At 63.4% G+C, this 13833-nt stretch overlaps 1 protein-coding gene across 1 annotated transcript; it reads left to right on the top strand.

Moving 5' to 3' along the window:
• Positions 1-1691: 1691 nt before the first annotated feature.
• LOC141939073 (Schwann cell myelin protein-like) lies at positions 1692-11816 on the top strand. The gene is given in 11 exon segments (XM_074858092.1): positions 1692-1897; positions 1899-2061; positions 3594-3829; positions 3831-3891; positions 4010-4089; positions 4092-4299; positions 5456-5716; positions 6771-7073; positions 9103-9199; positions 9843-9930; positions 10712-11816. Coding segments are annotated over 11 exon segments (1821 nt in total). The 5' UTR covers positions 1692-1720; the 3' UTR covers positions 10859-11816.
• Positions 11817-13833: the final 2017 nt, after the last annotated feature.

Raw genomic sequence — 13833 nt, 5'->3', positions numbered from 1 at the left:
CCCCTCCCCCCAGGTACTGGGAGCACTGGGAGGGACTGGGAGAGGACTGGGATGGCACTGGGAGGGACTGGGATGGCACTGGGAGGGATTGGGAGGGACTGGGATGGCACTGGGAGGGATTGGGATGGCACTGGGAGGGATTGGGAGGGACTGGGATGGCACTGGGAAGGACTGGGATGGCACCGGGAGGGACTGGGATGGCACTGGGAGGGACTGGGAGGGACTGGGATGGCACTGGGAGGGATTGGGATGGCACTGGGAGGGATTGGGAGGGACTGGGATGGCACTGGAAGGACTGGGATGGCACTGGGAGGGACTGGGAAAGACTGGGGGCAACTGGGATCGTTTGGGGGGAACTGGGAGGGACTGGGAAGGACTGGGAGAACTGGGGGAACTGGGAGGACTGGGAGGGAATTGGGGAAGACTGGGAGGGACTGGGAGGGACTGGGAAGGCGGGAGAGTTGGGGGAACTGGGAGGGACTGGAGGGACTGGGAGAACTGGGGGAACTGGGAGGGACTGGGAGGGACTGGGAGGACCCCGTTATTAGACCCCCAAACCCCTGGTTTTAGACCCAAAAGTTGCTCCAAACCGCGTCAGCAGACCCAGGGGACCCCCAGAACCCCGATAATAGACCCAGGAAATGTTGGAAACCCCCTAATTCGCCCCAAAAACTTGCCCAAACCCCCATTATTACCCCCAAAACATGCCCAGAACCCCATTATTACCCCAAAACTTCCCCACAACACCATTATTACCCCAAACTTCCTCAAAACCCCATTATTACCCCAAAACATGCCCAGAACCCCAATATTAGCCCCCAAAGTTCCTCAAAACCCCATTTTTACACCCAAAAGATGCCCAGAACCCCATTATTACCCCAAAACTCCCCCAAACCCCCACTATTACCCCAAACCCCCCTCAAACCCCCCACTATTACCCCAAAACTCCCCCAAAACCTCCATTATTATCCCAAAACTTGCTCAAACCCCCACTATTACCCCAAAACCCCTCCAAACCCCCACTATTACCCCAAAACTCCCCCAAACCCCCACTATTACCCCCAAAACCCCCTCAAACCCCCACTATTACCCCAAAACTCCCCCAAACCCCCATTATTACCCCAAAACTCCCTCAAACCCCCATTATTACCCCCAAAACCCCCTCAAACCCCCATTATTACCCCAAACTCCCCAAACCCCCACTATTACCCCAAAACTCCCCCAAACCCCCATTATTACCCCAAAACCCCCTCAAACCCCATTATTACCCCAAAACTCCCTCAAACCCACACTATTACCCCAAAACTCCCTCAAACCCACACTATTACCCCAAAACCCCTCAAACCCCCATTATTACCCCAAAACTCCCTCAAACCCCCATTATTACCCCAAAACTCCCTCAAACCCCCACTATTACCCCAAAACCCCCCCAAACCCCCATTATTACCCCCAAACTCCCCCAAACCCCCATTATTACCCCAAAACCCCCCTCAAACCCCCAGTATTACCCCAAAACTCCCCCAAACCCCCACTATTACCCCAAAACTCCCTCGAACCCCCATTATTACCCCAAAACCCCCTCAAACCCCCACTATTACCCCCAAAACCTCCCCCCAACCCCCTTTCCCCCCCCCTTTCCCCCCCCACCCCCCCCCCAACCCCCCCATTCTTCCCCCCCCCCCCCTCCCCAGGTACCTCAGGTGGCCCCTGGGCCGCTTGGATGCCGCCGTCCGTCTCGGGCCTGTCGGGGACCTGCGTGGCCATTCCTTGCCGCTTTGGCTACCCGGAAGAATTACGCCCGGCCACCGTCCACGGTTTGTGGTATTTTGGGAGCCCGTACCCCAAAAATTACCCCCCCGTGGTGGCTCGTTCGAGGGCCGGCGCCGTCCACGAGAGTTTTCACGGGCCGAGCGACGCTCGTGGGCGACCCGGGGCTCCGCGATTGTTCCCTTTTCCTCGGCCCCCTCAGCCCCGAATTTGCCGGAAAATATTATTTTCGGGGGGATTTGGGGGGTTATAACCAGTACAGCTTCTCCGAACACACCGTGCTGGAGGTGCTGGGTGAGTTTTTTGGGGGGGGGGGTCCTGAGGAGTTTTGGGGGGGGGGGGGGTGGGAGGGGTGGGATGGTGGTTGGTGGGGGGGGGGGGGATATGGGTGGCTGGGACCCTGTTTTGGGGGGCTCGGATGCCTGGGAGCCCATTTTGGGGGGATACAGATACCCCAGACCCCATTTTGGGGGGCTCAGACTCCTGAGACCCCATTTTGGGGGCACCCAGATACCCCAGACTCCATTTTGGGGGGACCCAGATACCCCAGGCTCCATTTTGGGGGGGCTCAGACTCCTGAGACCCCATTTTGGGGGGACCCAGACACCCTGAGACCCCATTTTAGGGGCACCCAGATACCCCAGACCCCATTTTGGGGGACCCAGATGGGTGGGTCCCTTTGGGGGAGCGGAGTCTCGATACCTGGGATCCCATTTTTGGGGGGACACAGATACCTGAGACCCAATTTTGGGGGGACCCAGACACCCTGGGAGCCCATTTTAGGGGCACCCAGATACCCCAGACCCCATTTTGGGGGCACCCAGACACCCTGAGACCCCATTTTAGGGGCACCCAGATACCCAGACCCCATTTTGGGGGCACCCAGATACCCCAGACTCCATTTGGGGGCACCCAGACACCCTGGGAGCCCATTTTAGGGGGGACCCAGATGGGTGGGTCCCTTTGGGGGAGCGGAGTCTCGATACCTGGGATCCCATTTTGGGGGGACACAGATACCTGAGACCCAATTTTGGGGGGACCCAGACACCCTGGGAGCCCATTTTAGGGGCACCCAGATACCCCAGACCCCATTTTGGGGGCACCCAGACACCCTGAGACCCCATTTTAGGGGCACCCAGATACCCAGACCCCATTTTGGGGGCACCCAGATACCCCAGACTCCATTTGGGGGCACCCAGACACCCTGGGAGCCCCATTTTAGGGGCACCCAGGTACCCCAGACCCCATTTTGGGGGACCCAGATGGGTGGGTCCCTTTGGGGGAGGGGAGTCTCGATACCTGGGATCCCATTTTGGGGGCACCCAGATACCCCAGACCCCATTTTGGGGGCACCCAGACACCCTGAGACCCCATTTTAGGGGCACCCAGATACCCCCAGACCCCATTTTGGGGTGACCCAGACACCCTGAGACCCCATTTTAGGGGGCACCCAGATACCCCAGACCCCATTTTGGGGCACCCAGACACCCTGAGACCCCATTTTAGGGGCACCCAGATACCCCAGACCCCATTTTGGGGGTCCCAGTTGGGTGGGTCCCTTTTGGGGAGGGGGGGTCTGGATGCCCCAGACCCCATTTTGGGGGCACCCAGATACCCCAGACTCCATTTTAGGGGCACCCAGATACCCCAGACCCCATTTTGGGGGCACCCAGACACCCTGAGACCCCATTTTAGGGGCCCCCACATACCCCAGACCCCATTCTGTGGGCCTCAGACTCCCGACACCCCATTTTGTCACCCTCAGACCCCCATTTTAGGTCCCCCGCCCCCCCCCCAACCCCTTTCCGCCTTTTTTCTCCCCTCAGACCAACCCATTTTAGAGGTTCCCCCCGAACTGGTGGCGGGCGACGACGTCGAACTCCGCTGCCGCGTTCCCGATAACTGTCCCCGCCTCCGTCCCCGCGTCTCTTGGGAAGGAACCGAAGACCTTCCGGAAGCTTCCACCCACGAATTACGTGAGGACCAAGATGGCGCCGCCGCCATTTTGTCCCTCCTCCGCTTCCGCCCTCAGCGACAAGATGGCGGACGCCGCTTGGCCTGTCGGGGTCACTTTTACCAACAATTCCTTGACTTTTGAGGCCGCCGTCGCCCTCGACGTCCACTGTAAGTCAGAGTTCGCCCTTTTGGGGTCCCCCCTTTGTATTTTTACCCCCCCCCCCCGCCATTTTTGTCCCCCCTTAACCCCTCCCCACTCCCCCCCCCCCCCCCCCCCCCCCAAAAGACGAACCCCGCGTCCTCGAAGTCTCCGGCCCGGGCGAAGCCGTTGAGGGAACCCCCGTTAGAATTGGGGTGCGAAGCCGAAGGACGTAGAATTGGGGTGCGAAGCCGAAGGACGACCCCCCCCGTTACTCTCGTGGTTTCGGGGGGTCACGGTGTTACGGGAAGAACCGGTTTCGACCGGTCTCCGCTTGGTTTTACCCCGGATCGAACCGGATCAAGCCGGTACCTACAGTTGCGTCGCCGAGAACCGACACGGGCGACACAACCGGAGTCTTCAGCTTCACGTGGCTTGTAAGAAATTTTGGGGGACCCCCCCTGCCCCTAAGGGGTTGGGGGGGGGGGGGCCGTCCCGTTCCCCCCCCTTTCTTAGGGGACCCCCCTTTTGGGGATTTTTGGGGGGATTTTGGGGCTTCTTTTGGGGGTCTCTTCTTGGGGTGGGGCTGGGTCTCTTCTTGGGGGGCTGCTGGGTCCCTTTTTGGGGTGCTCCTGGGTCCCTTTTTGGGGTTCACCTGGGTCCCTTTCTTGGGGGGACCCTCCTTGGGGTTCACCTGGGTCCCCTTCTTGGGGGGACCCTCCTGGGTCCCTTTTTGGGGTGCTCCTGGGTCCCTTTCTTGGGGGGACCCTCCTTGGGGTTCACCTGGGTCCCTTTCTTGGGGGGACCCTCCTGGGTCCCTTTTTGGGGTGCACCTGGGTCCCTTTCTTGGGGGGACCCTCCTTGGGGTTCACCTGGGTCCCTTTCTTGGGGGGACCCTCCTGGGTCCCTTCTTGGGGCCACTCCTGGGTCCCCTAGGAGAGTCCTTCTTAGGTGTTCCCCCCCCCCCAACACCTGGGGTCCCCCCAAAACCTCTAGACCCCCCCCCCAACCCCTAGGACTCCCCCAAACCACTAGAACCCACCCAAAATACCTGGGACTCCCTCAAACCACCTGGGACCCCCCCAAACCCCTGGAGACCTCCCCAAACCCCTAGAACCCCCCCAAACCACCTGGGACCCCCCCAAACACCTGGGGACCCCCCCCAAACCCCTAGAACCCCCCCAAACCACCTGGGGACCCCCCAAACACCTGGGCACCCCCCCCAAACCCCTAGAACCCCCCCAAACCACCTGGGACCCCCCCCAAACACCTGGGGACCCCCCCCAAACCCCTAGAACCCCCCCCAATCCACCTGGGACCCCCCAAACACCTTGGGACCCCCCCCAAACCCCTAGAACCCCCCCAAACCACCTGAGGATCTCCCCAAACCACCTGGGACCCCCCCAAAATACCTGAGGCCCCCCCCAAAACCCCTAGAACCCCCCCCCAACCCCTAGGACACCCCCAAACCACCTGGGACCCCCCCCCCAAACACCTGGGGACCCCCCCCAAACCCCTAGAACGCCCCCAAACCCCTAGAACGCCCCCAAACCACATGGGGACCCCCCCCCCCAACCCCCTCCTCCCTTACAGACGCCCCCCGTTCACCCCTCCTCAACGGCTCCCTCTGGGTGGTGGCGGGTGACCCGGTGACGGTGACCTGCGGGGCCGCCAGTCACCCCGCGCCCATCGTCACGGTGACGCGGGGACGGCGGGTGGTGGCCGCCGCCGTCTACGAACCCCAAGTGACCATGAACTTGGCGGCCGCCAAACCGGAGGATGCCGGCGAATACCTCTGCCGGGCCGAGAACCAGCACGGGGAGAGCAGCCTCGCCTTCAACCTCACCGTCGAGTGTGAGGGTTTTGGGGGGCGGGGGGGGGTATTTGGGGTCCCTGAGGGGGTATCGGGGTCCTTAAGGGTGTGTTTGGGGGTCTAAGGGGGGGACTGGGGTCCCAGAGGGGGTATCAGGGTCCTTAAGGGGGGTATCGGGGTCCTTAAGGGGGGTATTTGGGGGTCTAAGGGGGGGATTTGGGGGTCTAAGGGAGGGATTGGGGTCCCTAAGGGGGTTATTTGGGGGTCTAAGGGGGTATTGGGGTCCCTAAGGGGGGGATTGGGGTCCCTAAGGGGGGGATTGGGGGGTCTAAGGGGGGGATTTGGGGGTCTAAGGGGGGGACTGGGGTCCCTAAGGGGGTTATTTGGGGGTCTAAGGGGGGTATTTGGGGTCCCAGAGGGGGTATTGGGGTCCTTAAGGGGGGGATTGGGGTCCCTAAGGGGGGTATTTGGGGGTCTAAGAGGGGTATTTGGGGTCCCAGAGGGGGTATCAGGGTCTTTAAGGGGGGTATTTGGGGGTCCTTAAGGGGGGTATTTGGGGGTCTAAGGGGAATATTGGGGTCCCTGAGGGGGTATCAGGGTCCCTAAGGGGGGTATTTGGGGGTCTAAGGGGGGGACTGGGGTCCCTAAGGGGGGTATTTGGGGGTCTAAGGGGAGTATTTGGGGTCCCAGAGGGGGTATCGGGGTCCTTAAGGGGGGGATTTGGGGGTCTAAGGGAGGGATTGGGGTCCCTAAGGGGGGTATTTGGGGGTCTAAGGGGAATATTGGGGTCCCTGAGGGGGTATCAGGGTCCCTAAGGGGGGTATTTGGGGGTCTAAGGGGGGGACTGGGGTCCCTAAGGGGGGTATTTGGGGGTCTAAGGGGGGTATTTGGGGTCCCAGAGGGGGTATCAGGGTCCCTAAGAGGGGTATTTGGGGGTCCCAAGGGGGTTTTGGGGTGCCTAAGGGGGGTATTGGGGGTTCTCAGGGGCCTATCGGTGGTCCCGGGGTTGATTTTGGGCTCCCAGGTGTGTTCTCGGGGGGGTCCCCGCAATGTCGGGGTCCCCCGGTGACATTTCGGGGTGTCCCCACCCCCCAGTCCCCCCCATCCTCCTCCCCGACTCCCGCTGCACCCCGGGGGGGGACGGGGCCCGTTGCGTCTGTTCGGCCTCCGCCGTCCCCGAACCGGCCGTGACCTTTGACCTCCCGTCCCGCAACGTCACCGTCACCGAGGGTCACCGCGACTACACCGTCACCACGCCGGGCCGGGGGACGGGGGGGGTCGTCACCGTCACCGGCATCCTCACCCTTCGGGGGACCCTTGACCCCCGATTGGCCGTCCTTTGCTCCGCCCACAACCCCCACGGCAGCGTCAGGCAACAGTTGCGCTTCCATCACCCCGGTAAGTCACCGCGTCACCCCGAGTGTCACCGTCACTCGTCACCGTCACCCGGTGGCACCTCCCGGAGTTATTGTGTCACCCCCCCCCAATCCTTGGAGGGACAAAACCCACCCCAAAACCAATCAGGACCCGCCTGTCCCTTGTCACCCGTCCGGGTGTCACCGTCACTTGTCACCGTGTCACCCGTCCGGGTGTCACCGTCACTTGTCACCGTGTCACCTGTCCGGGTGTCACCGTCACCGGTGTCACCTCCCCCCAATCCCCTGGGGGACAAAAACCAAAAAAAAACACCCCAAAACCAATCAGGACCCGCCTGTCCCCTTGTCACCCGTCCGGGTGTCACTTGTCACTGTGTCACCCGTCCGGGTGTCACCGTCACTTGTCACCGTGTCACCCATGTGGGTGTCACCGTCACCCGGTGTCACCTCCTGGAATTATTGTGTCGTCCCCCTCGTCCCTTGGGGGGACAAAAACCCAAAAAACCACCCCAAAACCAATCAGGACCCGCCTGTCCCCTTGTCACCCGTCCGGGTGTCACTTGTCACTGTGTCACCCGTCCGGGTGTCACCGTCACTTGTCACCGTGTCACCCATGTGGGTGTCACCGTCACCCGGTGTCACCTCCTGGAATTATTGTGTCGTCCCCCTCGTCCCTTGGGGGACAAAAACCCAAAAAAACACCCCAAAACCAATCAGGACCCGCCTGTCCCCTTGTCACCCGTCCGGGTGTCACCGTCACTTGTCACCGTGTCACCCGTCCGGGTGTCACCGTCACCCGGTGTCACCTCCCGGAGTTATTGTGTCACCCCCCCCCCAATCCCTTGGAGGGACAAAACCCACCCCAAAACCAATCAGGACCCACCTGTCCCCTTGTCACCCGTCCGGGTGTCACCGTCACTTGTCACCGTGTCACCCGTCCGGGTGTCACCGTCACTTGTCACCGTGTCACCTGTCCGGGTGTCACCGTCACCCGGTGTCACCTCCCCCCAATCCCCTGGGGGGACAAAAACCCAAAAAAACACCCCAAAACCAATCAGGACCCGCCTGTCCCCTTGTCACCCGTCCGGGTGTCACCGTCACTTGTCACCGTGTCACCTGTCCGGGTGTCACCGTCACCCGGTGGCACCTCCCGGAGTTATTGTGTCACCCCCCCCCAATCCCTTGGAGGGACAAAACCCACCCCAAAACCAATCAGGACCCGCCTGTCCCCTTGTCACCCGTCCGGTGTCACTTGTCACCGTGTCACCCGTCCGGGTGTCACCGTCACTTGTCACCGTGTCACCCATGTGGGTGTCACCGTCACCCGGTGTCACCTCCTGGAATTATTGTGTCGTCCCCCTCGTCCCTTGGGGGGACAAAAACCCAAAAAAACCACCCCAAAACCAATCAGGACCCGCCTGTCCCCTTGTCACCCGTCCGGGTGTCACTTGTCACCGTGTCACCCGTCCGGGTGTCACCGTCACTTGTCACCGTGTCACCCATGTGGGTGTCACCGTCACCCGGTGTCACCTCCTGGAATTATTGTGTCGTCCCCCTCGTCCCTTGGGGGGACAAAAACCCAAAAAACCACCCCAAAACCAATCAGGATCCGCCTGTCCCCTTGTCACCCGTCCGGGTGTCACCGTCACTTGTCACCGTGTCACCCGTCCGGGTGTCACCGTCACCCGGTGTCACCTCCCAGAGTTATTGTGTCACCCCCCCCCAATCCCTTGGAGGGACAAAACCCACCCCAAAACCAATCAGGACCCGCCTGTCCCCTTGTCACCCGTCCGGGTGTCACTTGTCACCGTGTCACTCACGTGGGTGTCACCGTCACCCGGTGTCACCTCCCGGAGTTATTGTGCGTTTATTTGCCCCCCCCCAGGGTGGGATTTGCCCCCCCCCCCCCCCCCAATCCCCCCCCTCCCAGCCCCAAGCGCGGGAATTTCCCACGGGGGGGGGGTGGGGGAGGGGTTATTGCCCCCTCGGGGGGATGTTATTGCCCCCCCCGACCCCTCTTTGCCCCCCCCCCCCCTCCCCCCAACTTCTAGGGGGGCTCGTTTGGGCCAAGGTGGGGCCGGTCGGGGCCGTGGTGGCCTTCGCCATCGTCATCGCCCTCGTCTGCTACCTCAGCCAAAGCCGTCGCAAGTGAGACACGCCCCCGGGCTGGCCACGCCCACCCGCGGGAGGCCACGCCCACGGGGGGGGCCACACCCACGGCGGGGAGGGGAGGGGGGGAGGCCCCATATTTGGGGGGGGGGGGGGGGGCACAAGGGACAAGGGGGTGCCCGTGGGAACAGGCCCCAACCCCACCCAGGGCTGGGAGAGGCCACGCCCCCTTGGGAAGAGGCCACGCCCCCCTCGGGAGAGGCTACGCCCCCATTGGAGACACCCCTTGGGAGAGGCCACACCCCCTCAGAGACCCTTTGGGAGAAGCCACGCCCCCATTGGAGACACCCCTTGGGATAGACCACGCCCCCTTGGGAGAGGCCACGCCCCCAGAGACCCCTTGGGAGAGGCCACGCCCCCATTTGGAGCCCCTTGGGAGAGGCCACGCCCCCTTGGGAGAGGCCACGCCCCCACCCCATGAGGCCACGCCCCCTCCCGGCTATGCCTGCTACAGGCCACGCCCACAACTATAAGCCACACCCACCCTGGGCTTGGCCACGCCCCCTCAGGGAAATTGGGAGGGGAAATTGGGGGGTGGGGGGGCTGAATGGGCGGGGCCAGAGGCGGGGTCAGGGGTCAGGGCGTGACCTCTGACCCTTGACCCCCCCCCCTCCCCTTGCAGGAAGGCGGCGGGAAGCCCCGAGGTGACCCCGGTGCAGCCCCCGCCCGGGCAAGGGGGGGACCCCGAGCCCCAACAGCGCCCCCTGCAGGTATGGGGGGGGGGGTGAGGGGGGCCATTGGGGGTCTTGGGGGACATTGGGGGGGACCCTGGGGGACATTGGGGGGGCAAAAGGGTCATTGGGGGTCTTGGGGGGACATTGGGGACATGGGGGGACATTGGGGGGTCTTGGGGGACATTGGGGGGGACCCTGGGGGACATTGGGGGGGCAAAAGGGACATTGAGGGGTCTTGGGGGGACATTGGGGGGCACAGAAGGACATTGGGGGTCTTGGGGGGCCATTGGGGGGACATGGGGGGACATTGGGGGGCACAGAAGGACATTGGGGGTCTTGGGGGGACATTGGGGGGACATGAGGGGCCATTGGGGACATGGGGGGACATTGAGGGGTCTTGGGGGGACCCTGGGGGACATTGGGGGGGCAAAAGGGACAGTGGGGGGTCTTGGGGGGACATTGGGGACATGGGGGGACATTGGGGGGTCTTGGGGGACATTGGGGACATTGGGGGGGACCCTGGGGACATTGGGGGGGCACAGAAAGACATTGGGGGGTCTTGGGGGACGTTGGGGACATGGGGGTGACATTGGGGGGTCAAAAGGGACATTGGGGGGGTCTTGGGGGGACATTGGGGGGACATGGGGGGGGCAAAAGGGACATTGAGGGGTCTTGGGGGGCCATTGGGGACATGGGGGGGACCCTGGGGGGGGTTGGGGGTCTTGGGGGGACACTGGGACCATGGGGGGGGACATTGGAGGACATTGGGGACACGGGGGGGGGGGGTGTGATGGTGACACCCCCCCCCCCCCCCCAGGCCCGTTGGCTCCGAGGGGCCGTGGGCCGGTGGGCGCTGGGGGTGGGGGAGGGGCCGGCGGCTCCCCCCGAACCGGCCCCTCCCCCCAAACCGGGCCGGGGTCCCCCCGAGGAACCTCCTGAATACGCCGAGATCCGGGTCAAGTGACCCCGCCCCCGACACGCCCATCACCCCCTGGACACGCCCACCGGCCTCTGGGACACGCCCATCACCCCTTGGACACGCCCATCACCCCTGGACACGCCCACCCGCCTCTGGGACACGCCCATCACCCCCAGACACGCCCATCACCCCCTGGACACGCCCACCGGCCTCTGGGACACGCCCATCACCCCTTGGACACGCCCATCACCCCCTGGACACGCCCACCCGCCTCTGGGACACGCCCATCACCCCCAGACACGCCCATCACCCCCTGGACACGCCCACCCGCCTCCTGGACACGCCCATCACCCCCCAGACATGCCCATGACCTCATGGCTCCACCCACCCACCTCTGGGACACGCCCATCACCCCCCAGCTCCGCCCATCACCTCCTGGCTCCACCCACCCACTTCTGGACACGCCCATCACCCCCAGCTCCACCCATCACCTCCTGGCTCCACCCACCCACCTCCTGGCCACGCCCATCACCCCCAGCTCCACCCATCACCTCTTGGCTCCACCCACCCACCTCCTGGCCACTCCCCCGGTGGATCCTCCCCCCATGGCCACGCCCCTCCACCCCCTGACCACGCCCACTGCAGGCTCTGCCCAATGAGGTCCTGGCTGGCTCCGCCCACCCCCCAGGCCACGCCCCCATTGGCTCCACCCACTCCCGCAGCCCGGACACCGCCCTTGATGCCGAGGCTCCGCCTACCACCCCCAGGCCACACCCACTTCCCCTCTAACCCCACCCACCAGCCCAAGCCCCCGCCCACCCCCTTGTCACATACCCAGGAGGCTCCGCCCCCCCAAGCCCCGCCCCTCCGGGCAGGCCCCGCCCCCCTAATTATTTATTGGGGCCCCCCCCAGGGGGGGCCCCGCCCCTCATTAACGCCCCTTAACGAGCTCCCGCCCCCCCCCACGTGACCTTTGACCCCCAATAAAATGGACGTGCCCCAGGCCACGCCTACGAGGGGGAGGGGCCTTATGGGGGGGCGGGGCCTATGGGGAGGGGGAGGAGCCTATAGGGGGGGTGGGGAGCGCCCCCCCCCCCCCCCAAGTGCTATAGGGGCCCCTATAGGACCTATAGGAGCCCCCTGGACCCTATAGACCCCCTCAGGGACATTATAGCCCCCCCCAGGTGCTATAGGAGCCCCCTGGACCCTATAGACCCCCTCAGGGACATTATAGCCCCCCCCAGGTGCTATAGGAGCCCCCTTGGACCCTATAGACCCTCTCAGGGACATTATAGCCCCCCCAAGGTGCTATAGGAGCCCCCTGGACCCTATAGAGCCCCTCAGGGACATTATAGCCCCCCCCAGGTGCTATAGGAGCCCCCTGGACCCTATAGAGCCCCTCAGGGACATTATAGCCCCCCCCAGGTGCTATAGGAGCCCCCTTGGACCCTATAGAGCCCCTCAGGGACATTAGAGCCCCCCCCAGGTGCTATAGGGGCCCCCCTGGACCCTATAGAGCCCCTCAGGGACATTATAGCCCCCCCCAGATGCTATAGGAGACCCCCTGGACCCTATAGAGCCCCTCAGGGACATTATAGCCCCCCCCAGGTGCTATAGGAGCCCCCTGGACCCTATAGAGCCCCTCGGGGACATTATAGCCCCCCCAGATGCTATAGGAGACCCCCTGGACCCTATAGACCCTCTCAGGGACATTATAGCCCCCCCGAGATGCTATAGGAGCCCCCTGGACCCTATAGAGCCCCTCAGGGACATTATAGCCCCCCCCAGGTGCTATAGGAGCCCCCTTGGACCCTATAGAGCCCCTCGGGGACATTATAGCCCCCCCCAGGTGCTATAGGAGCCCCCTGGACCCTATAGAGCCCCTCAGGGACATTAGAGCCCCCCCCCAGATGCTATAGGAGCCCCCTTGGACCCTATAGAGCCCCTCAGGGACATTAGAGCCCCTCCAGGTGCTATAGGAGACCCCCTGGACCCTATAGAGCCCCTCAGGGACATTAGAGCCCCCCCCAGGTGCTATAGGAGACCCCCTGGACCCTATAGAGCCCCTCAGGGACATTAGAGCCCCCCCCCGATGCTATAGGAGACCCCTTGGACCCTATAGAGCCCCTCAGGGACATTAGAGCCCCCCCCCCGATGCTATAGGAGACCCCTTGGACCCTATAGAGCCCCTCGGGGACATTATAGCCCCCCCCAGATGCTATAGGAGCCCCCCTGGACCCTATAGAGCCCCTCAGGGACATTAGAGCCCCCCCCCAGATGCTATAGGAGACCCCTTGGACCCTATAGAGCCCCTCAGGGACATTATAGCCCCCCCCAGGTGCTATAGGAGCCCCCTTGGACCCTATAGACCCCCTCAGGGACATTATAGCCCCCCCCAGATGCTATAGGAGCCCCCTGGACCCTATAGAGCCCCTCAGGGACATTATAGCCCCCCCCAAGGTGCTATAGGAGCCCCCTGGACCCTATAGAGCCCCTCAGGGACATTAGAGCCCCCCCCAGGTGCTATAGGAGCCCCCTTGGACCCTATAGAGCCCCTCAGGGACATTATAGCCCCCCCCAGATGCTATAGGAGCCCCCTTGGACCCTATAGAGCCCCTCAGGGACATTATAGCCCCCCCCAAGGTGCTATAGGAGCCCCCTGGACCCTATAGAGCCCCTCAGGGACATTAGAGCCCCCCCCAGGTGCTATAGGGGCCCCCCTGGACCCTATAGAGCCCCTCAGGGACATTATAGCCCCCCCCAGATGCTATAGGGGCCCCCCTGGACCCTATAGAGCCCCGCAGGGACATTATAGCCCCCCCCAGATGCTATAGGAGACCCCCTGGACCCTATAGAGCCCCTCAGGGACATTATAGCCCCCCCCAGGTGCTATAGGAGCCCCCTTGGACCCTATAGAGCCCCTCGGGGACATTATAGCCCCCCCCAGGTGCTATAGGAGCCCCCTGGACCCTATAGAGCCCCTCAGGGACATTATAGCCCCCCCCAGGTGCTATAGGAGC

The sequence above is a fragment of the Strix uralensis genome, unplaced genomic scaffold (genome assembly GCF_047716275.1).
Source record: "Strix uralensis isolate ZFMK-TIS-50842 unplaced genomic scaffold, bStrUra1 scaffold_567, whole genome shotgun sequence".
NCBI classification, from domain to species: domain Eukaryota; kingdom Metazoa; phylum Chordata; class Aves; order Strigiformes; family Strigidae; genus Strix; species Strix uralensis.
Note: the sequence above shows the minus strand (reverse complement) of the source record. Positions and strands in the feature narration are given on the sequence as shown.